The sequence below is a fragment of the Carassius carassius genome, chromosome 45 (genome assembly GCF_963082965.1).
Source record: "Carassius carassius chromosome 45, fCarCar2.1, whole genome shotgun sequence".
Lineage (NCBI taxonomy): Eukaryota > Metazoa > Chordata > Actinopteri > Cypriniformes > Cyprinidae > Carassius > Carassius carassius.
The window spans coordinates 3,221,401-3,246,876 of NC_081799.1; the positions used below are offsets into that span (position 1 = coordinate 3,221,401).

A 25,476-nucleotide genomic window follows, 5' to 3' on the forward strand; every position below is an offset into this window, starting at 1 on the left:
GCAGACACACACGCACGCACACACACGCACGCAGACACACACACACGCACGCAGACACACGCACGCAAACACACGCACGCACGCAGACACACACACGCACACACACACACGCACGCAGACACACGCACGCACACACACGCACGCAGACACACGCACGCACACACACGCACGCAAACACACGCACGCACGCACACACACGCACGCAGACACACACACACACGCACGCACACACACGCACGCAGACACACACACACGCACACGCACGCACGCAGACACACACGCACACAGACACACGCACGCACACACACGCACGCAGACACACGCACGCAGACACACACACGCAGACACACACACGCAGACACACACACGCAGACACACACACACACACACACACACACACACACACACACACTTGATTTCCTGTCATGGAAGATTTTCACCTTTGTTTGATATGTTGTTTTTGTGTCATATTTGATTTAGTTTTTTTGTTTTCATTACTGTAAAGCTGATTTGAAACGATATGTATGGTATAAAGTGCTATAGAAATAAAGGTGTCTTGAATTTATAATATAAGAAACAGAACACATCAACAAGGTCTGCATTAACAATGATGTATACACCACACAATAGAAATATTTTGATGTAAATTCGATTTATAAAAATTAAAAATTCTGATAACAGCTTTAAGGGAACAACTGACAGTCATGATTTTTCAGCAGAAGAAAAACTGACTAAAGCACACACAAAAGAAACCAAGTACTTTTGGATCAAATGGCAGCTATGAGTGTTTTTGTGAAGCTGCTTTTAGGACGACAGACAGGAAGCAGTCAAATATGACTCACTGCACATCAAACCCATTATGAAAGTGTGTAAGAGTGTGTTCTTGTGCCTGTAAATAATAAAAGCATGATGGTGTGTGTGAAAGCACACAAGGCCATATAGGAGAGCCTAGGAAGGCAAATGTGTTTGTTCATTTAATGTGCTCCTGTAACTCCAGATGTTTGATGCATCATAGCCCGGGTACATTTTATCACGCACCGCCTCTTTAGGTCGACTAATTTAACAGAGAGGAGTTTTACACTTAGTTTTTTTACCTTTTTACCTTATCAACACAGTGTTTTTACCTGAGCGGCTGCCTCAGTGAGACCACAGAGCGCTTTCGACGCTGAACTGACTGAGTCTCCAAATTCTGGTAAATTGCTGTTCTTGGCATTATGGGAAATGCCAGCCATGGCCTCGCCCAGAACCTGCACACAACATCAACATTATGGTGATATGGCTAAATGTATAGTTTTCAGCGTTTTCATAGTGAAGCGGATCTGTGTGGCACCTTTGAGTTCTCCATCACACTGTCAATGCAGTCGAAGTAGCCCATGTCACTGACCGCTTCAGTGGGGTTCTCCAGCATTCCTCTGACCGTCTGCTCACACACAACACACAACACACGAGGCATATTCATACTGCTCCGAGGTGAAATCATTCTGTGCTTTCTTGTGCAAATGCTTTGCTATTAAACATTCAGTGTGGTTTAGGTTCATTTGGAGAGGAAGACTGTGTGATCTTTAACGTTCAGATTACATTTCTTAAAGAGTTTCAAGTAAATTACAAAACAAGTCAGTAAGATTAAAAAAAATAACAATCCCTTATGATCAAAAGTGACAATACAAAACATTTATGCTACAAAAGATTTCATTTTTAAATAAATGCTATTGATTTGAACTTTCTATTAATAAAAGAATACTGGAAAAAGTATCACAACTTCAACAAAAATATGAAGCGGCACAACAGTTTTCAACATTGATAATTATTAGAAATGTTTCTTGAGCAGCAAATCATCATATTTTCATGACTTCTGAAGATCATGTGACACTGAAGACTGGAGGAATGATGCTGAAAATACAGCGGAGCATCACAGAAATAAATTACATCTTACCAAATATTCACAGAGAAAACGATCATTTTAAATTGCAATAATATTTTACAATATTACTGTTTAAGCTGTTGTGAGCAGAAGAGACTCCAAACGTCTGAACAGTAGTCTAACTTGTATGCACGAACAGATTCTGTATGTTTTAGCTGAGAAGAAAAATCAAAACATCGCTGTCTTGAAAAGGTGTTCTGTTGCTTTGCTGACATTTTCAGTATCCTCCAAAAACAGCACAACAATTAACTGCAGCGCAATATCAAATAGGATTTCCATTCATGCAGCAAAAACTTATTTTATTACATTAATCTAATAATGTAATAAAACAAAAGGGACAACTCATGGCACATAAGGTGTGTCATCTCTCCTCATGAAACAGATTGAGACCAGATTCGAATCGCTGCACATGAGAGTGAGTCACTCACACACACTGATAAACACAGACAAGATGAGAAGTGACAGAGAGAGCAGAAGCACCTCAAGCTCACGGAGAGCGTTGTCACACTCCTTCTGTCCCGGAGCCTGCTGGGTACACATGCTGATCAGCTGATTAATGCTGTCTGTCACCGCGCTATCCACAGAGAGAGAGACACACACACACATTAGAGTTTGCAGGGAAGTGAAGGAACAGTGTGAGAGATCTGTGAGAGAGGAACTATCCACCCACGAGTGCTACCACACACCGACTCTCTCTCTCTCTGATGCTCTGTGAGGGACTCATGGGAGATTTTGGATTGCGAGCGCTGTAAAACCATTAGCTGCTGTTGTTGTTTCATCGCATCTTTCTCTATCCCTCACAAACACATCAGAGAGCAGCAGAGATACAAACAGGTTCGCTTTATAGATGCCTATTACATAATTGTGCTCATTCTAACCCAAATGTGTAGAAAAGCGAGCATGCCACTTATGTAATGTGTGTCAAAAGAGGAGCTGTGTGTGTCTCTTTCTTACGATCACAGGCACTGTTTGGCTAGCATACCATCACACAGCACAACATCGGACTCGATCCTCCGAAGAAAGAGTGCAGGGCTCTGTTCCAGATCACAGTCAGCTGCATTTTAGATGCTTTCATATCGTATTTGGATAACTATAGCAGCCTACTTCAGGCCATATTCTGAAGATGTGCTCACATTTACTGTTGCTTCGTCAGATTTTGTGTGTGATTCCAATAGGTCACACGGATTCCTGTGTGTTGCCAAAAAACGGCTTGGTTTGAAAGTGCCTTCAATATGCCTTGCAATAATAGCTTTATTGTGAATATTATGGCCACAACAATCATGTAGTTGAAATCTGATATCATGACAGCCCTAACAGCCTTGTGGGAGGGCACTTCATGAACAGCTTGCTCACTTTTGTACAAATTTGCATTGCTTTTCATGCAATTCCATTCTAGTGTGCAAAAACCCTTCTTCTACTTTTATGTTTTAAACAGAACATTTTCCAAACCTTATAGTCACAGTTTTTTAAATGTTATATTTGTGCTTGCTTATGACCTTCTATACTGATACTTCTATACTGAACAGCAGAAGATGGCCGAGTCTCACCGAGCGGCAGCGGCGAGCTGGTTTTTGAGGTTGGGTGAGTTTGGGTCTGTGGACAGAGCTTTAGCAGACAGCAGGAGTTTGCTGGAGGACATGGAGATGGTCTTCAGGTTGGTGACCACTTGAGTCTGGTCCTCTTTAGACTACAGGAAGAGACGAGATGTTCATCTATCAATCAAGTGTCAAATGACTCTCTATGAAAAAACTAGCTCATTTTATTTACATGTCACTTGTATCAGTAACATAAGATATGACACATCAAATGATTCTCTAACTACAGTAATCCAGCAGTATAGTCTTGATCAAATTAATTTGACAGTCCACACCTGGGATTGTCCAGCCATGTCCACTCCAGCCTGCAGGAAGTGATTGAAGTCTTGTCCGAACTTCCCGGAGGCTTTGGCCAGGTCCTGCGTGGTCCCGCGGGACGCCTGCACCAGCTCATTGGCTGACTGGTTCAGTCCGGCCGCCGCCTCGTTCAGATTCACCTGAGCCTCCTGGAAACTCTTCCCGCTCACTGGGAACTGAAGATCAGAGAGGAACAGGAACGGTGATACGGCTCAGTGTAGGATTTAACACAAACCGGAAGCACAACGTAAACATTACAAGTAAAACATTTCTAGACTAATCTCTCATTTAAATTCAGCTAGGGTAAGACTATCATACTGGAATGGTCTAGTTAGAAATGTTAAGGCCTGTTCTCACCAACAGCAATATTTGGAATAAAAATGCAAATCCATTGTATGACAGTAGATGGTGCTTATGGAGGAACAGAAATGCAGTGGTAGACAACGTTGTGCAACTTTACATTTATGACACCAACAAAGATAGTCCAATAGTATTAGTCTATTTATTAAACAGCTGTTTTGATTTTTTGCATTTGCTATTGTGTTTGTCAAACAAACATGGTTCCAGATTCTTCGTCTGCTTTTGACTTTTCTCTTTGTGAGCACCACCAAGCAACTATTGGCGTGTCCCTAGAAGCACGAGTCTCAGTGTGGCTAGTTTTCTTCACAGAGAAATGCAAAACGAGATAAGTACGTCTCTCCTTAAATTATTATGTCGCACTGACGGCATGCAAATGTTTTTTTGGTTGCAGACACAAACGGTCCATTCAAATTAAGATGTTTGCCGCACCACATTTTGTGAACAGGCCTTTAGAGCTGGACAGTTTTTGTGTAAAGGATTGTGCTACATACAAAAGTCACTACACCATCCAGATGACAACAATATTGCAAACTGCATTCTGGAAAATACTTTGTGAAATGTCTTTATGGCTGGAGGGGACTCACTTTATCAGACAGGAGTTTCTTGCTGGCTTCTCCTACAGTTTTGATGGCATTATCCACATCTCTCTGCCCCGGCAGACAGTTTACAGAGCGGTTCAGAGCCTGAGACACAGCCTTAGCTACCTGCAAACACACACACACACACACACACACACTCCAGACATCAGCTGAGCATTTAAGATGCTTCTTCAGTTATGCTAATCATAGGCACACAACAGGCAATTTTCTTCTCAAAATAATGGGCACTTCACCCTACAGCAGACCAAATCTCCCATCAGTAATTAAAAGGGAGGTTTCGTTACTGAATTTAACCCCACTCTATTGAGCTATTCTCATATGTATTCAAGCTGAGGTTGGGTTTAACCTGGGCCAGTCTCTGCTGGGTGTCAGGGTCTCCTGGTTTGGCAATGGCTCTCTTGGTCTCCTCGATCAGGCTGGCAGATTTGTCCATGACATCGGCGGTGCAGTCCAGCATGGCGTTACGGGCTTGAGGGTCCTCGGTGTTGGCGGCCACTCCACGAGCAGCTGAAGCCAGCGAACGCAGAGCCTGAGCCACGTCACGAGCAGCCATACCTGCAAAACACACATAAACCATCCACAAACTGACATTAGGAGGGATTCAGGGCCCACAATGAACACAGGACTAACCCTTATGGGTTTCAAACCTGCAGCATACGGGTTGAGTTACGAGAAGGAGCTTTAACCACTGTGTTTGCTACAGCAGCGACAAATGAATAATATATTCCACAGACAGGGGGCGCTGGATAAACAGCTAGCGGTGCGTGAGGTTGATGGGTTACCTGTGTAGTTCTCATTGCCTTGGGTGGCTTCACTGAGGAGCTGAGCGATAGCTGAGCTCACGGCTTTAGTGCTGGAGCCCAGATCCTGAGAACACTTCTCCAGCTACACACACACACACACACACACACACACACACACACGGCAGATTTCAGTTCTTCATCTGTGGTTCTCAACCCTTGAGACTACAAGACACTTTGTCTACCACAATATAATCTCTACAATATTCTATAATACTGAACCTATAGCAAAAGAGCTGAATGTTTTTCTGGATTCCCACTCTTGTTCATCATTCATTTTCATGACTTTTCCAGTTGTTCATGATTTACTGGATTAAGGATAATGGGTTTAAGAATGTTTGACTCATAATTTGTATCTGATAGAACATTTTAGAGTTTTACATAACCACAAAAATAGATTTTCCAAAATTCATTACGAAAATGGAGTTTTAAGATAATTATTTATTAACATGACTATTTCAGATCTAGAAATAGGTAGTGATGTGATTATTATTATGATTATTCTAGAAGATTATTTTAACTAATGCTGTGTCTTATTTTAAATTGTTTAAAATGATCTTAAGGCCCACTAGTTGAAGTCTACTTATCAAAAAGATCAAAAGAGCAACACAGATCTACGCTGCTGCTTTTAAACTGGTTACTGTTGCCTTGAAAAGGAAAAATACTAAATAGTTCAGCCATCAGCAACACAGCATATACAAGAGGAGAATGTTTCCCAGATAAAATCTGCTTGAAAAGACAAATAAATCCCAGTGTAGTGGCTTCTGTCTAGCAGTTGTTTTTGTGACATGAAGCGTCTGACTTGTGGGTATAGGTGTGAAATCAGGTCTCTGCTCACTCTGGGTATTTTCTAAACTAACGTTCGCAGGTGTCCTGGGGTGCTGGGGTGAGTCTGCATGCATGCTGGACACTTATTGGCTGCAGGGATGTTTAGTGTTGGACTGGTAGTGTACAAACAAACACACACACACACACACACACACACTCACCGTTTCTCCAGGCAGCGGCTTGAGTTTGCCTTCCGCAGCTGAAGCTTTGGCCTCCTGCATGTCCCTCTCCAGCCCCCGTACCATTGTGAGAGCGTTATCGATCTCCAGAGGACCACATGCCTCCTGAGCCTGAGTCAGACAGACAGACCATATGAAACACACTGCAAAAGAGCTACATATGTTCACCAGGCCTCTGTCATGTTCACTTTGTATGTATGCGTATATCACAGTACTAGCAGTACAGAAACAGACACTACTGACTTTCTAAATACAAATGTCTCCATCATCCTGTGGATCATTCATCTGCGGATAGAACCAGCTTCATTATCTTTCATCGAAATGTAATAACCTGCTCCACCTCTAAAATGATTTCCTAGTCGGTGGATGACAGCATGCTCTCCCCTCCACCCACCTGTCAAATACAGATCATTCAAAAAAAGTTTCCTGTATTTTATAGTTGAATATCCTGATGCGTCACTGAAGTATAATGAGTTGCAAATGCATTTTGGTTCTAAATGTCAACTGGTAAGTGTGTCATTATCAGGGCACGGCTGGAGAATCTGTACCCAGAAAGACAAAAAAAAGAAAAATAATAATAACATATTATTTTTAGATTGTATTACTTAAATTATAACAATTAAAACAATTAAAACAAATAAATAAATAAATTACCATTGCAATAATACTATTGTACATGTAATGTAAATTATAAAACAAGTGTTTTATATTAATAATAATAATAATAATAATAGCAACAACAATAATAGGATGTTCTTTTTTAGATTGTATTACTTAAATTATAACAATCAAACAAATAAAGAAATTAATATATTATTTTTGCAATAATACTATTGTACTGTAATCATAAAAACAAGTGTTTATATTAATAATAATAGCAAAACAACAACAATAAATTCTATATTTTTTTAGATTGTATTGATTAAATTATAACAATTAAACAAAGAAATGAATGCATTATTTTTGCAATACTACTGTACTGTAAATTATAAAAACAAGTGTTTTATAATAATAATAATAATAATACTAATAATAATACAAAACAACAGTAAAATTACAATAAACAACTTAATTCTTAAGTGGTCTTAATTTCTTTATTTTTAAACATTCAACCATAAAGCTTTTATTTTGGTGGAAAATCAAAGCTTCATGACATGAAAAGAAAAGCGAAATCTTCTCCCCGAATGAGAGGAGTGCTCATCTGAATGCAGAGTACCTTCTGTGCGGCCGTGCGCAGCTCAGCGAGGGCGCTGGCCAGGGTTTTGGAGCACTGACTGAGCTGCATGCCAGACGCCTGGTCACTGATGGTGGGAACCGTCGCTTTGGCTGCCGTCACCATCTTCGCTCCGGGCTGATGAAGAGAGCAGACATCATGAGCTCAAATGATGCAGACGTGCACGGTATAACAGGAAGTGAAGGTCAGAAGAGTGAAAGGACCTGCAGGAAGTTCTGACTGGCTCCGATCAGGGCGAGCTGTGCGCTGGGGCTGTCGGGCTGAGCCTGACTCCCTCTCACACCCTGAACCAGCTGAGGGATCTGATCCGCCACCGCCTGAAAACAAATCAGCACTGCATTTATGTCCAGTCATTCCTTTGTTAGCCAAGGGCTTATGTGATTATCTAGGCCTTGTTTACTATACAGTCAAACCAAAAATTATTCAGACAGCAGACATAATTTTTGATAGTTTTTACTAGTGGGTGCAGAACACTATTTAACGAAATCAAAATCTCAGAATAAGATAATATCACGTCATATGAAGTCCACGATATGATATTTATTGCGGTATTTAACCTGTTAGCCAGCACCCCGATGCGGGCATCCTCAACACCCCTCTACTCACACGTGTCAGTGATTATGAATAGATTAAATGAAACAGGACAAATGTAATCTTGACAAACTATGTATCATTATAAAGATCTAAGCCTCAAGCATCGACGACAGATTGCTGTTTTTCAATGGAAAGCTTATAAAGACTGTATTTGCTACATTTGTGTAAGCAGTACACATACAAACATGAGCAATGGAAACACTGTACATACCAGATCTGTCATAATAAGGGGTCATAAACACATCCACAGCTGTAAATCCCGGTTTAGTTAGAAAGGTAAGGGTCCACTGAACGACATCTCATGAAGCACGTTTAGTTCAACGAAGCAATAACGTTGTAATATGGATCATAATTCCTTTGTTTACATTTCAGTTCTTCAGTGACAGAACTGTTTGCATCTGTTATGGAATAACTCACGGTCGGAAACTGCGTCTTGGTAGGAAAAACACGGCATGGTTTTGTAACAGAGTGTCACAAAGAGAATGAGACGATCCACAAAAAAAAAAAAGTGAAAGATAGGCAAAAGATATTAATTATAAAATAAAAAATATTATTCTTATATAATCTCAAATTATTCTTATTGTATTTTTCTAGTGCTCAAATAAATCACGTATATGATCTCTTAGTTTCTGTCTAGTGTTTTATAATTGAAAAAAACAACAACTATGCAGTGTTTGTAGAAGCCTTCAATACAGTTGGTAAATAATGTGTTAATATTTAGGGTGGTGGGGGTGTAGACAGTCTCAAAAATACCGTGCACATATTGTAAAACAATTGCACTGTAAAATAAATGAATATTTCATAGGTATATTATTTTTGCTTTGCACTAGTCTCACTACAAATCTAGTGAAATGCTGTAATCATCTGCTGTGAAAATAAAGCATGAGTAGCGGCCTTGATGACGATATTAAGCCATATTGAGCTTTCGGTTTTAGTTCGTTTGACAGATACTGTGCCAAAACCCAAATTTAAAGACCTTTTATGTTAGAATAAAAAGATAGATAGATATATTTTATAAATTACACTTTATGCCCGGAAGACCTATCGTTTCATATCATCATGTGTCCCTATTTATGTAAGTGAGGTTAGCAAAATAATGTGACCTGTGAATATTATTTGGGACCAAAAATTATTCTGACACTTTGATCTGACCATTTTTTGCTTAAGTGTTTTTTCTTTAATTGCTAATGCAACCTTTTACGCCACAGAATGAACAGAATTAAGCATTGCTTGGTAACTGGTCAAACTAAATTGGTATTATCTAATTGTGTACTTAAATTAAACAGCTATTAAACCAAATTCATTAGATAACTTTCTATCAAAGTTATCTGACATTATCAAGATGAGTTCTTCTTGTCATAATATATTACCATTTTCTACTATAGCGAATAACTGTGATAAAGTGAGAAATGTCTGAATAAATGTTTGGTTTGACTGTATATCAATCATAACAAACTGAAAACTGTAGTGATGAGAGTGCTTTATGTTTCATGTCTGTTCACATCAGTCATTCACAAACACAGTGCTCATGTGAACTAGTATTAATCCCGAGAGAAACAGGAAGTGGTTGTTGAGACACACACACCTTGCAGCTCTGCACGAGCTGTTGTTGTGCCGCAGGGTTCTTGTTGGATGCGGAGGCGTGCTGCGCTGCAGCGATAGTCTGAGTGGCAGCCGCTGCGGCCTGCTTCGCTGCATTCTGACCAACAGATATCACACCAATATAGTGATTATTCCACCACATATATAGCTGCCATAGATATAGACCAACTTCTAACCCCCTGAACTGCGAAATTTGAAATTTCAAAAACTGCTTGTTAAATTTACATGTAAACACATTTTTAAATCAGCAATAAAATCTGACATTAAGTGACCCGTTAATGTGGTTTCTTACCCTCAAATTGGTGATTGGGGTTTTTTTTTGAAAGGAGGACAATATTGTGCTTTGCACTTTCTCCCATTCATAGTAAAATGAGTGAACAGTCTCTGTGTGTATACATACACTACTGGTCAAACGGTTTGAAAACAAGTCTCCTTTGCTCTCCAAGTTGAAACTTAGGTCTAGGGCTGTGCGATATGGACAAAAACATTGATTTTGCAATTTCAATTTTAATCATGATTCTGACACACACAGACATGCTTTACAGTCATAAATGCATTCAGTGTGAATTTAAAACATATTTCCGAAAGAAAACCAATTAGAGCTTTATGAAAAAGTTGTAATGTCTCTAGAACAGACATAAGCCTAAGTCAAAATAATCACTTTGTAAAGGTGTGACAAAATGTCTAGACATATGGTAAAAAAAAAATGTATTGGTCATGGGGCTCAATACAGCGGTGCCTCAGGTGTTGAAATAGATCTGTTGGGCCAGGTTCACATGTTCTCTGTCTGCAGTGTGTATACAGTATGTGTGTGTGGGGCAGAAGCAGCATGGACTCATTAGCCGCGTTTCCACTGTCGGGCTTAAAGCGGGCGTGCTAGTGCGTGCCAGGGCCAGTCGCGTTTCCACTGTCACTTCCGGGGCTTGATCGTGCCTCCTCGGGGCTTCCTCGGGGCCAACGGCCAGGGTTTTTTGGCCCGACAAAAACCTTGGGCCAAAGTGGGCCAGCTGGGGCTAGAGGAGGGGTTATGAACAAAGGCGGGGTTTCTCCGTGTCTGGAGAGCGTCAGCGCGGATCATTTCAGAAAGCTAACAGCTTTAACACCAGCATTAAAGACTTTTTTAAATCAGTTGAGCTAAAAACTCACTTTTAGTCAGCAGCGAGTGTTTGAAATAACTCGATCTGATGTGGATCACTAAACAAGGCAGAAATATTTATAAGCGATGTAAAAGACTATGCACGCTAAACATTAACATTACCACATGGTAAATGCAACCAGGAGAGATCAGACGTCAGCTTCTTATTCTCTATCACAATTATGTATTTATTTAACATATTTTATCTGTCATAAATCTCGTCTCGAGAGTTTAGCTCCACGTAGCATATCATCAAAAAATAATAATGATTTTTGTTCGGGAGCATTTATAAAAATAGAAAGCGTCTGCACTGCGGATAATTTCTGAAAGATAACAGCTTTAACACCAGCATTAAACACTTTTTTAAAGTTGAGCTCAAAACTCACTTTCAGTCAGCAGCGAGTGTTTGAAATAACGCGATCCGATCCAATGTGGATTATAATCACATAAATATTTTAAGCGATTTAAAAGACTATGCACGCTAAACATGTTACCATAGTAAACATGGTAAATATGACCGTTTGAGGAAATCAGATGTCAGCTTCTTATTCTCTATCACAATCGTGTATTTATTGAGTAACAATGTGACTTATAGGCTACTTATGATCAATGTATCACTTATTCTATAGTTAAAACATCAATGCTTTTGAATTTGAATATTTAACAAAGGATGCAAACAAACGGCCGCTTTTATCATGTTCCTGTGTGATCGCGTATTTTCCAGTAATTTATTTCTTAGTTTTCTGATAACTTCTCTTTGTTGGAGAAATGATGAGGTTGCGTGACGTTGTTCTGAGAGGCGTGTAAAGGGCGTGTTATAGTGACGAGCAGCAGAGCTTCAGGCTCCACTGTGGAAACCCTGCGCTATTCTGGCCTCGGTGCTACTGACCCGAGACTATGAGCCCCGCCCGGCCCGCTTTAAGCCCTGGCTCGCACTGACCCGAGACTATGAGCCCCGCCCGGCCCGCTTTAAGCCCTGGCTCGCACTGACCCGAGACTATGAGCCCCGCCCGGCCCGCTTTAAGCCCTGGCTCGCACTGACCCGAGACTATGAGCCCCGCCCGGCCCGCTTTAAGCCCTGGCTCGCACTGACCCAAGACTATGAGCCCCGCCCGGCCCGCTTTAAGCCCTGGCTCGCACTGACCCGAGACTATGAGCCCCGCCCGGCCCGCTTTAAGCCCTGGCTCGCACTGACCCGAGACTATGAGCCCCGCCCGGCCCGCTTTAAGCCCTGGCTCGCACTGACCCGAGACTATGAGCCCCGCCCGGCCCGCTTTAAGCCCTGGCTCGCACTGACCCGAGACTATGAGCCCCGCCCGGCCCGCTTTAAGCCCTGGCTCGCACTGACCCGAGACTATGAGCCCCGCCCGGCCCGCTTTAAGCCCTAGCTCGCACTGACCCGAGACTATGAGCCCCGCCCGGCCCGCTTTAAGCCCTGGCTCGCACTGACCCGAGACTATGAGCCCCGCCCGGCCCGCTTTAAGCCCTAGCTCGCACTGACCCGAGACTATGAGCCCCGCCCGGCCCGCTTTAAGCCCTAGCTCGCACTGACCCGAGACTATGAGCCCCGCCCGGCCCGCTTTAAGCCCTGGCTCGCACTGACCCGAGACTATGAGCCCCGCCCGGCCCGCTTTAAGCCCTGGCTCGCACTGACCCGAGACTATGAGCCCCGCCCGGCCCGCTTTAAGCCCTGGCTCGCACTGACCCGAGACTATGAGCCCCGACCGGCCCGCTTTAAGCCCTGGCTCGCACTGACCCGAGACTATGAGCCCCGCCCGGCCCGCTTTAAGCCCTGGCTCGCACTGACCCGAGACTATGAGCCCCGCCCGGCCCGCTTTAAGCCCTGGCTCGCACTGACCCGAGACTATGAGCCCCGCCCGGCCCGCTTTAAGCCCTGGCTCGCACTGACCCGAGACTATGAGCCCCGCCCGGCCCGCTTTAAGCCCTGGCTCGCACTGACCCGACAGTGGAGCTGCAGCTATTGTGCTTTCACACAGGATTCATTTGCAGTCCGCTCCTGAATCCCACCTCAAGAGCAGCAGAAGTGTTTTACAATGCAATATGAACACAGTAAGTACATACTACTTATTTTTTGATGGACGTATGAAGTAGTTAAGACCACTTAACATAAAGCGGGACTGAAACTAATTTATTACTTTTAAAAGGACACTGAATTTCTAACAGTAATACATTACATTTTAAAATCAATTTGAACAGATACCTGTAACATCCTTTGTGAGCATAAGTGACAGACAAGCTAGTTAGCTAATTTTAGTTGGTTTGACTTTGGTTGAGTCTTGGTTTGGTAGTTGCTAGGCACTGTTCTAGCTGGCCGCTAGGGCCTCTAAGGTCTTCTGGCGAGTTACTGGAGTATTTTGGCAGGAGGCTGACCGTTAGACAGAGACAGACGGACAGACATCACAAAGAATTAAGCCGTACACTCTGTTCGTAAGCAAGCTGAAACAGTATAAAACAGAGAAACAGGTCTGTGGAGTTTGATAAACCATTATAGCTCTTCTTTCTCACAAGTTGCAACAAGTTGTAGTTACTTGTGAAATTGCAGCACTGAACACACCAGTCTTTAGAAATGTGATGAATCTTTTTCACTGTAGGCTTTGGCAGGATTTACTCCATGAGCAATAAAACATCATATAACTTCACCCAAATAGGGCAGCAAAGAGATGTAATAGTTGGCAACACTTCTAGAATGAATCTCAGTGCAGGCTATCATTTTTAATGGAGAATGTGACCTCATTAAAAATGTCATCACATCTTGGAGTTCCTGAAGGTTTGGATTTTTGTGCTTCAGTCCTCACCTCCAGTTTGTTGACCAGCCTTTTCTTGATGGCGTTCTGAGCCGCAGCGTTGGTGGCCATGCGCAGGCCCTCGGCAGCTTCACGCAGCTTCTGCTGCTGCTCCTCACTGTCCGGGTTAGCAGCCGCACCCTGCCGACACACACACACAACACACACTCAGCTCTGAGCACACCGCCATCCAGTCTAAAACACACTCTGAGGCGTCTTCTGTCCCACCTTGGCAGCTTCCACCATCCTGGCCGTGGCGTCAGCCAGGAGTTTGGCCGCAGACAGGAGTTTGCGGGAGTTCTCCAGGTCAGTCTCGCCCTCCGCGTCGGCCTTGATAGCATTGACCAAATCTGAGGTGGCCTGAGCCAGGATCCGAGCCTGTCGCACCATCTCCCCTGATCACAGAGAGGAACGCCCATGTGCATGAGCTCCATTCATATGCATATCAACAAGTCTCTGCACATCTGTCCAAGCTATATTAAACACAGACTATTAAATGTTCTTGTTTTGACATCTAGCAGACACTTTCATATGAAGCGACTTACAATCAGTGTTGGGGGAGGTAACACATTACAAGTATCACAAGTTAAGTAATCTCATTACTTTTTTCAAGTAATCCGTAAAGCATTACTTTACATGAAAAAGATCTGAGCTGCTTTGTCAAATAAGTAACTCCAGTTACGGTGTTCCCCCATGTATTGACTGACAGCTCTCCTGTCCTCATGTCGAGAGAAATCAGGAGTAAGTACAGAGCGTTGTGTGTGAACATGATCTTACTGTAGTTCTAGAAACAAACACTGGTTTTCACGAGACTCACCAGTGCATGTGCAACTCTGAGCTCAAACGTCACCAGTCCGGAGCTGCTTGTGTACAGCTGTGAGCCCAAGCTAGATTCAAGTTATTATTACATTTTGAAAATGGATGTTTTTCTTACAAAAACAAATAGATTTGCTACAGGAGGCCTTTGTTCACCCCCTGGAGCCATGTGAGACACTTTTTTTTTTAATGGAAGGGCGCTTTTTATTTCACATCTTTTGGAGTGATGCATGCAACACCCACTAAATGCAATGATAGAGCTGAAAGATCAAAGACAATTTTTTATATAACTCTGACATTACACCTAGGATGCCTCGGGGGGTGAGTAAATCACAGCTTAATTTTCATTTTTGGGTTAACTAACCCTTCAATAGTGACCACACTGGTGACGTGACCTCATCGCTAGCAGCACATCCTGAGCACACGCCAGTTATTAGTCTTCGCCAAGGCCGATCTTTATTTTAATGTAGTTAAATGTGAAATCCACTTTATTACCTGCGTCTCCCATGGAGCTGAAGATGTTATCCGTCACGTCCAGGATGCGGTCAGTGGCCTCTCCGTGCCGTCCGATTGGCTGTCCTGCGCTGGCGTACTGTCTGATGTGCTGCAGCAGCTCATTAAGAGCCTGAGTGACACCGGTGGCAGCCACGCCCACCTGTCGGAGCAGCTGCTCGTCATTGGTCGCCCCCTGTGACGCCTCCACACAGCCCTCCACAGACTTAGCCACCAGCTTCCCGGCCTCCACGAGCTGCTCCTGACACACAGGTGAGCTGATGGTGGGAGCCACCACCTGAAACAGAGAAAACACACACAGGAGCATCAGCGGAGGTCAGTGAGTCCGTCTGTGGGCGAGTCAGGTGTGAACGCTCACTCGTGTGCAGGCCACCAGCTGTGACGTGGACAGGGCGCACTGGGTGGCAGCAGCAATCACTCGGTTCTGTTGAGCTGAATCCTCTGATTTCTGAGCCACATTCTTGGCCTTTAACACCAGAGCCGCCGCTGCATTAGCCACAGCCTTCGCCAACTGCATCAACATGTCCTGCACACACACACACACACACACACACACAGAGAGAGAGAGAGAGAGAGAGAGAGAGAGAGAGAGAGAGAGAGAGAGAGAGAGAGAGAGAGAGAGAGAGAGATAAATTAGTTATCTGACTTAATTAGACACAGTAGCATAAATCAAGGTCATTTTTGCAATTTTCAAATTAAACATTTGTATTGCACATTTTTTTAATTATCCATTTTATCAGTAAACATTTTATTAAAAAGTTGAATTGGACAATGAATTTCAGAATTTCTTAGTATTTAGTAAGTGCCAGCATAGGTCAAACCAGATGATTTATGTTATAAGCATTAAGAGCATAGTGATTTCACAGAAGCTACTTCTTGTGCAAAAGAAAAAAATCATATGAATTTTATAATTTCCAAAACATTCTAAAGTTATATGAATTACCGCTCTAATTTTTCAACATTAAAGCATGGAAGAAAATCACATACACCTCACCATTTCAAGCCCACAGTTTTTCCAGAGCTGCTCCATTTATAATATATCTCACACAATGCGTGTATGCATTAAACATTTGGTTTGCAAAGCCCACTTTCAATGATCTAATCATTTTCCAGAGGACAAAATCATATTCCTTCTTATCCGAGAAGCCATTTCACCTCACTTTCACTTATGTCTCAACAGGAAAGAAAATCTGCTTGCAATTTCCATTTCACACTGACTTTTAACATTTTACTTTTGTGAATATTTTAAAATACATTCTTGTTATGCATTTTAATTTGATCTACAAAAGAATTTTATTCTATAAATGACGTTACACTAGAGTGACTTTACCAACACATTATGGAATCAGTGTATTCTGAAGGATGATTGCTGATTTAGAAATTCAGATGTATTTTACAATGTCATAGAAGTGTAACCAGAAGAGTTACTAGTGTAACACGAACCCACACTATATTCACATGCCCTAGACCATTTACATGCAGGATATGGGTCATTCTCTAAATACTGTTACAGAAAATGTGGCCATTGAGTTTGTTATGAAAATTATTATAAAAATAAAAAGACACGATTCATCATGTAATTTCTGGGTTAACTAAAATGAATGCTATAATGCAGTGTTTTGAAATGATACTAAAGCAAAGAAGTGATCTGTCAAACTGTCAGATACAGCACTAGAATCACTATTAACGCTTGTCCAGAGAACAGGAATAAAAAATTAGCAGTGCTGAACATAAACAGAGGGCAGGGCATCACTAGAAATGTCCTGTTCAGTATGATTTCCATTACACTTCACTTACCAAATGCGTTATATTTGTTCTGATAAGCATTCTGCACAAATAAGGACATTCAAACAGGCACACGACTGTAGCACAAAACTTCCCCTTCAGTTTGGCTGTGTGAAGAGTGATAAGACATTTTCAACCATCACATTAGACCGGACAAAAGACTTCAGGACATTCAGAAGCATTTCAGCTGTTACAACTTTAAGATCCATGAGCCCAAACCACACGTATGGAATACAAACATCATGAAAACAAAATCATTACTTAATTGCAAGCTAATGTAATTCTAAACAGTGACAAAATCAGCTTGTAGAAGATGCATAAAAAATAAAATAAAAATAAAAATAAAAAAAGATCTCTTTCTGGGAATACAGACCCAGAAACTCAAAATGCTCAGGAGAACTTCTTTCTAGAACAAGAAGGTCCCCCTAATTCACTTTCTTCTGCCTAAATTGTCATCCTATCAGTGTGAATTAGAGCCTGACCACTATATCGTTTTGCCGATTTTATCTCCCGATATGAGCCTGTCACCGATATATCGGTATCGGTGAATATGCGGTTGATATAAACGTATTATTTTTTTTTACAGAACATATAATGCAGATAAAATGCTTGAAATGGTGTAATTACTTAGTTTGTCCAGCTCACGTATGTCATGCTCCATTGTTTGCTACTGTAGACCAGGATAAAATGCTTTATTTTCGTGAGATCGTGATACCAGCCAACACTTCACTTTAGTAAGGAGGTCTCTTGTTCAGGAAGCATTCAAGCATTGTATTATTTGACCATGAGTCCCCTGCGTAGTGGACTTCACATGAAATTCTGCCATGATTCCAGTTCCAAGGGAACGTACACATTACATTCAAAGGGCATTAAAGTGTGCGAGGCGTAAATTTATATTGTATATTATGCCACACTTCTCTAGTAAGTTTTTGTCTTTGAGTGAAGACAGTAGCACATCATTTGCACAATCAGGCTCGCCTTGATATCATATCAAACAACACAACATCATCTGACCTATTTCACTGCTATGGACGAGAACAAATATCTAAAAACGGTTGGACAGCTTAACATTATAACAACACTGACGAGACAAGACGACAACACCAGTTCATGCACCAACATAAATGACACGTAAATTACACATCATAACTATCACAGCATGATATTTCAAACTAAAATTGATATTGTGATATGGCTTCGTGCTATTTTCAAATGGCAAAGGGTAATTAAATCTATGTGACCACCCAAATTTGTCTCGAATCATTCAGCCCTTTAAAAGGATAGTTCACACAAATTTTTCAGCCATTTTTCCAGCTTTTATCCTTTTCTATGCAGATGCACACCCCCCCCCCAAATAAAACAACACACCAATAATTCTAGAATTATCAATTATTTGCAAATATAGCTAGTACTCTATTATCTATTAGTAATATAAAATTCCTGATTTTTTCATATTGCGATATATATACTGTACACACACACACACTATATATATAGCACAAAACAAAGTATCATAATGTCATTTTTTTTCAATATTGTGCCAATGATCAAAGAAATAATTACTGAAAATGATCGCTGTTTTACAGTAGTAACTGTAACTGATAATTACTGGAATAATGCTTTCTTAAACTCTTAAATGTGACGAAGCAAACTAAATGCTTTTAGATATTAAAAAAGGTATGTGCTATTTGATACATTTTAACACAGAAAAAACACCAATTCATTACTGATAGTTACAGGTCTGTATACACAAAGTTATTATGATATAATGAAATGATGAAATCTATCATGCAGAGAAACAGTGTGGCTAATGAAAAGATTGATTTCCAGTGGATCTGGATGAGAATAGAGACCCGTCACCACACCGTGATCTTACATACTGTAATTATGACAGGACGGTACAAATGACAGACTATATGATAACCCAGATCAGACTGTGATCATTAAATAACTGATTTTATAATGATCACCATTTCATTAGTATGATTGGCGGGTGAATATGAATTGTTCTTTCTGTGTGTTGTTACCAGCATTTGACTATAGCGTGTCCGTCTGGAGTGTGTGAACGCTGCTGTACCTACAGACTGATGAGAACACAGGTTAATGTGCTACAGCCACAGGGTCAGTGTGTGTGTGTGTGTGTGTGTGTGTCACACCTGGAAGTGCTGATTGGCATCGGACTCTCCAATCTGCTGCAGGAGTTCACCGCTGGTCTGACCCACATTACCCGCTGCTTGCAGGAGGATCTGACGAGGCTGGAGATTAACAGATCAGAACAGCAAAAGTCAACATTAAAGTAGTATTTGCTCATAACTTCTAGATTTACAGAGAGGACACAACAAAAATAGTGTTAAAGTTTTAGCTTCACTACGGTTCCAAAGTTTGGTTTCGAACAAGATTTTATTGAAAGCGATTAATTTATTCTGCAAGGATTCATTAACGTGATCAAAAGAGAGAGTGACATCTCTGTCACAAAATATTTCTATTTAAATAAATGCTGTTCATTTAAACGTTTTCTTCTTTAAAGAATCCTGACAGGAATAAATCATGGTTTCAACAAAAATAGTAAGCAGTGGTGATAACACTGGTAATAATAAATGTTTAAATGTTTTAATCATGTTAGACTGATTTCTGAAGATCATGTGACACTGAAGACTGGAGGAATGATGCTGAAAATACAGCTGCGCAACACAGAAATAAATTACTCTTCAAAATATACTCAAATAGAAAACAGTTATTTTAAATGGTAATGATATTTCACAATATTACTGTTTTTTTTTTACCTTAAAAATAAATGCAGGCTTGGTGAGCTTAAGAGATGTCTTTCATAAACATTAAAAAAATATGATCTTATTGACCCCAAACTTTTGAAAGGAAGTGTTTGCTTAGGCTTTAAGCTTTGATTTCTTCCAAAAATACTGTCAGGGAACCAGGTTGAAAAACTCCCATCTCATTTTTTCCAGCTTCAGAATCGCTCTGCATTGCTTCAAATAGTGACCCAGTGTTTACTAAGTGAACATGCACAGAAGGTCAAACGCCTTATATAACAACGACAAAGAAGGTACAACAGCGATGAAGGACGATTTTGAAGTTGGAGGTGAGGTTTTTAGACCCTACATTTTTATTCTGGAAGTGGCATATTCCTTTAAACACAACCACTAAATTCCTTACAATACTAACCCTGGGATGAATGAACCACATCAACTATTTGCCACAGTCTCAGTGCTATGTCTGCTCTGCACTGCAAACACTCAGGTAATAATACCTCAGGACTGGCGGGCTGAGCGGTCTTCAGCATATCAGACACCGCACACGCCAGGTTCTTAGCAGCTCCCAGCAGCTGCTGGCCATTTGCTCCCTCGTCCTCCATCAGCGCCGCCAGCAGTTTGACACCCTTAGACATCTCGGTCAGGTTGGAGGAGATGGTGGTGACAGCACAGCCCACAGCCGTGTAATCCGTCTCCGCTGGGTCACCTGACAGACACGTTCAGTGAGACACTGAACCACAAGACCAAACTATGTGGGAAGGATGACACCCCCACTAGCTGATGCATTAGTCTGTGTTTAGTTTTGATAAAGAGTGTCACCTGCAGTCAGATTGACCATGGAGGCAGTTCCTGCAGTGATGGCGTCCACCTGAGAGTGAATCTCGTGTTTGGACTCGTCCATTTTGTTCTTCCTCCAGGCTTGAGAGGCCTAAACATCAGAGAGAGACCGAGAGGATGATCAATACTGTACGGAGCACATGATATACATGCATCACTACAGTAGATGTCAGAAATGTTTCTTTCCACACATTACACACAGTCTGTGTCTTCTAGACTGGAATGGCTAAATCTTGTCCACACTTTATCTTTTGGTCAGTCCCACACCATTTAATCAGAATCTCCTTTTAATATAATTTCTGAACTCTATCAAAGTCTCTTAAACTGAAATGTCAATATCACTGGCACATATTTCAGTAACACTTTAGATTAGGGAACACATGTTCATTCAGTAAACTCCTAATCTGCTGCTTAATGACAGTAAGTAAGGTAGTTGTTACAGTTGTTACTTTAGGTATTGGGAAGGTTCAGAGATCTAAAATATAGTCATGCTTTATAAGTACTAATAAAAAGCCAATATGCTAGTAGTATGCATGCTAATAAGCAACTAGTTAATAGTGAATAGTGTGTCTGATCTAAAGTTTTACTGCTATGTCTGTCATGAGTCAGGTTTTTCTTCCGTTTTCGCTCTCGCACGCTTTCACTCATTTACTCACACACACACCTTATTAGCTTATTATATTACTCTTTGTCTGTCCCGCTGACCTCTCTCTCTTCATGCACCTGTTTGTCATTGCAATCAGCGCTCGCGCTGATTTGCTATGACACCTGTTTCTACTTTGCCCTAAGTGTTCACCCTTTATCTGGTGTTTGCTCGGGTAGATTCTTGGTTGGATTATTGTTACATGTCATGCGTTTTGTCAGCAGTTACATCCTGTCTGTATTGAGAGGTACTCACCTATTCTTGTCTTGTCTGCCTGGAACAGTCTAGCCCCTAAGTTTTTGCTGTATTCTGCTGCTGTTGCTGCTGATTGTAGACCAATGTGGTTCTCTCACCCTGCCTGAGTTATCTACTCCTGAGCTTCGAGTCTGCTACAAGGGAGTCCTGTTCTGTTACTCATCGAGACAGGAGTCTTTCCGTTTGTTCAAGTTTCTATTTACCAGTTCTGTGTGCTGAAAGGACGGACTGCCTTTGTTATATATTTTTCATTAAAGACTGTTATTCCTGTTATCTCTGCTTTTGGATCTTTCATTTACCAGCGTGACAGAATAATCCAACCCACATGGATCCAGCAGATGAGAGGCCTGTCCGGTCGGCGATCGAGATCCAGGGAGCTATGCTTGGCAAACATGAGCAGGAGTTGGCCGCCGCTCATCAGGCTGTTAAGAGTCTTTCAGCTCAGGTGGCTGATCTATCTGCCCGTTTACTTCACCTGCATCAGGAATCTGCCATGTCTCACAATCGTCAGCTGCCCTCTGAGCCACGAGTCAACAATCCCTCCTGTTATGCGGGTGAGCCTACGGAGTGCAGAGCTTTTCTCATCCAATGTGAAGTTGTCTTTTCCCTTCAGCCCCAGACGTATGCAGAGGATCGGGCCCGCATCGCTTATGTTCTCTCTCTCCTCACGGGACGAGCACGCGAGTGGGGTACGTCAGTTTGGGAAGCGCAATCTGCATGCTGCAGCAAGTACACTCTTTTCAAGGATGAGATGATCAAGGTCTTTGATAGATCCGTCTTCGGCAGCGAGGCATCACGTCTACTTGCTGTGCTACGTCAAGGCAGAAGATCTGTTGCAGATTTCGCGATAGAGTTCCGGACTCTGGCTACTACAAGTGAGTGGAATGATCCTGCACTAACTGCTCGCTTTCTTGAAGGGTTGAATGTAGACCTTAAGGAGGAGATCTACGCGCGGGGGTCGCCAACTCAGCTCGATCAACTTATCGACCTGGCCATCCGCCTTGACAAGTGTTTCGAGCAGAGGCGTCGAGTTCGTTCTCCACTTTTCACATCCTGTGATAACTTTCCTTCTGCTACTGCTTCTGTTCAGAACCAACCTGATGCTGTACCCATGCAGCTGGGGGCCGTACGCATCTCCCCGGAGGAAAGACAGCGGCGAATTATTAACCGTCTCTGCCTTTACTGTGGTACGGCGGGCCATTTCGCTTCATCCTGCAGTTTAAAAGCCAAAGCTCGCCAGTAGACGGAGGAGTACTGGTGAGCGCTTCTGTCATCTCCTCATCACCAAGGTCTCGAACCACTATATCCGCTGTTCTCCGTTGGGCTGGTTTTTCTGTTACCGGTCTTGCCCTCGTCGACTCGGGTGCGGAGGGCAATTTTATCGATGAGATGTGGGCTCGTGAGAACAAGATTCCCTTAGTTGATTTGACTGATGTCGCCACTGTCTTTGCCCTGGATGGCAGAGAGCTTTCTTCTGTTCGTCGTGTCACCAGTCCGGTTAGTCTCACTGTTTCCGGCAATCATCATGAGACAGTCTCATTTTATGTTTTTCAGTCTCCCTTTACCCCCATTGTTTTAGGTCATCCCTGGCTTATCCAACATAATCCTCACATTGATTGGGTTAAGGGGTCTATTCATTCATGGAGTTTAGCTTGTCATGTAAATTGTCTGGTTTCCGCTGTTTCTCCCGTGTCTTCTGTTCCTCTTTTCCAGGAGGAGCCTGATGATTTGTCTGGTGTCCCGGAGGAGTACCATGATCTGCGGGCGGTTTTCAGTCGTTCCCGGGCGGTATCCTTACCGCCTCACCGTCCGTATGACTGCTCTATCGAGCTCCTTCCTGGCACCACGCCCCCTCGCGGTAGACTGTACTCTCTTTCGGCGCCCGAACGAGAGGCTCTGGAAGGATATCTTACAGAATCTCTCGATGCGGGGATCATTACTCCTTCTTCGTCTCCCGCCGGCGCTGGGTTTTTCTTTGTAAAGAAGAAGGATGGTTCTTTGCGTCCTTGTATCGATTATCGAGGGCTGAACGACATAACAGTCAAGAACCGTTATCCTTTGCCTCTTATGTCGTCGGCTTTTGAGATCCTACAGGGCGCAAGGGTTTTTACAAAATTAGACTTGCGCAACGCCTACCATTTAGTGCGTATCAAGGAGGGAGACGAGTGGAAGACCGCGTTCAACACTCCTGTCGGTCACTTTGAGTACCGGGTTCTACCTTTCGGTTTGGTCAACGCTCCCGCTGTATTTCAAGCATTAGTAAACGATGTCTTAAGAGACATGCTTAACGTTTTCGTGTTCGTTTACTTGGATGACATCTTAATTTTTTCACCCTCTCTCCAGGTACATGTTCAACACGTTCGCCGTGTCCTGCAGCGCTTATTAGAGAATCGCCTATTCGTCAAGGCTGAGAAATGCGTTTTTCATGCCCAATCGGTTACTTTTCTCGGTTCGGTCGTTTCAGCGGAGGGGATTAGTATGGACCCTGACAAGGTTCGAGCAGTTCTTGATTGGGCTGTTCCCGATTCTCGAGTCGCACTCCAGCGATTTCTGGGGTTTGCGAATTTTTACCGGCGCTTTATTCGTAACTTTAGCCAGGTTGCCGCCCCTCTTACCGCTCTCACTTCGTCCAAGTCCAAATTTGCTTGGTCTGAGACTGCTCAGGATGCGTTTGACCGTCTTAAGATGCTTTTTACGTCTGCGCCCATCCTGATCACTCCTGATCCAGAACGTCAGTTTATTGTTGAGGTCGATGCCTCCGAAATTGGGATAGGAGCTGTCTTGTCGCAACGCTCCTCCCAGGATGACAAGGTTCATCCTTGCGCATTTTACTCCCACCGTCTTTCGCCCGCGGAGCGCAACTATGACGTGGGTAATCGAGAACTCTTGGCTATCCGTCTGGCGCTAGGTGAGTGGCGACACTGGCTTGAGGGAGCCAGTGTACCATTCATTGTTTGGACGGATCACCGCAACCTGGAGTACATTCGCTCTGCTAAACGTCTTAACGCTCGTCAGGCCCGCTGGGCATTATTTTTTGATCGCTTTGATTTTTCCATTTCATTTAGACCCGGTTCTAAGAACCTCAAGCCTGACGCCCTTTCTCGGCAGTTTGACTCATCAGAGGGTGCCTCGACCGATGAGAGGATTTTACCTCAGCACTGTGTGGTCGGGGCAGCCGTCTGGGGAGTGGAACAAGCGGTCAGGCGTGCTCTTTCTCACACTGCAAGACCGCCCCGCGCTCCTGAGGGAACTTTGTTTGTACCCGAGGCTGCTCGTTCGACGGTTCTTCGCTGGGGTCATTCTTCTAAATTAGTCGCGCATCCCGGAGTTAGAGGTACTTTAGCGGCCATCCGCCAGAGATTTTGGTGGCCTACTCGTGAGCGCGATATTCGTCGTTTTGTTGCTTCTTGTTCTATCTGCGCTCAGACTAAGTCTAGTAATAATCCTCCGGCGGGTCTTCTCAGACCTCTTCCCGTTCCTTCGCGTCCCTGGTCGCATATTGCGTTGGATTTTGTTACCGGGCTTCCCCCTTCGTCTGGCAATACGGTCATTCTCACCGTCGTGGACCGTTTTTCTAAGGCTGCGCATTTTATTCCGCTCCCTAAATTACCGTCGGCTCAGGAGACCGCACAGATTATGGTGGATCACGTTTTCAAGATCCATGGTCTTCCTTCGGACATTGTGTCTGACAGAGGTCCGCAATTTACTTCTCTGTTCTGGAGGGAGTTCTGTCGCCAGATAGGGGCTTCCCCCAGTCTGTCGTCAGGATTCCATCCACAGACCAATGGGCAAGCCGAGAGGACCAATCAGATTCTTGGTCGCATGCTGCGTAGTCTTACCTCTCAGAATCCCGCGTCTTGGTGCGAGCAGTTACCATGGGCCGAATATGCTCATAATTCTCTCCCATCGTC

General features: G+C 42.9%; 1 protein-coding gene across 2 annotated transcripts in view; it reads right to left on the reverse strand.

Moving 5' to 3' along the window:
• The window catches only part of LOC132127355 (talin-1), a 91,716-nt gene that overhangs the window by 27,464 nt on the left and 38,776 nt on the right, over positions 1-25,476 (reverse strand). The window contains exons 15-34 of one of the 2 annotated variants that reach the window (XM_059539181.1): positions 20,650-20,758; positions 20,328-20,536; positions 19,219-19,317; positions 19,090-19,146; positions 15,636-15,803; positions 15,260-15,554; positions 14,177-14,343; positions 13,961-14,089; positions 9,993-10,106; positions 8,017-8,130; positions 7,796-7,930; positions 6,562-6,690; positions 5,555-5,657; positions 5,119-5,327; positions 4,758-4,877; positions 3,792-3,989; positions 3,469-3,608; positions 2,402-2,495; positions 1,331-1,420; positions 1,125-1,247 (exon numbers count right to left, since the gene is read on the reverse strand). In XM_059539181.1, coding sequence (XP_059395164.1) covers positions 1,125-1,247; positions 1,331-1,420; positions 2,402-2,495; positions 3,469-3,608; positions 3,792-3,989; positions 4,758-4,877; positions 5,119-5,327; positions 5,555-5,657; positions 6,562-6,690; positions 7,796-7,930; positions 8,017-8,130; positions 9,993-10,106; positions 13,961-14,089; positions 14,177-14,343; positions 15,260-15,554; positions 15,636-15,803; positions 19,090-19,146; positions 19,219-19,317; positions 20,328-20,536; positions 20,650-20,758 — 2,802 coding nt within the window. The remainder of the gene's footprint in view (positions 1-1,124; positions 1,248-1,330; positions 1,421-2,401; positions 2,496-3,468; positions 3,609-3,791; positions 3,990-4,757; positions 4,878-5,118; positions 5,328-5,554; positions 5,658-6,561; positions 6,691-7,795; positions 7,931-8,016; positions 8,131-9,992; positions 10,107-13,960; positions 14,090-14,176; positions 14,344-15,259; positions 15,555-15,635; positions 15,804-19,089; positions 19,147-19,218; positions 19,318-20,327; positions 20,537-20,649; positions 20,759-25,476) is intronic. The other variant, XM_059539182.1, reaches the window with a different exon arrangement.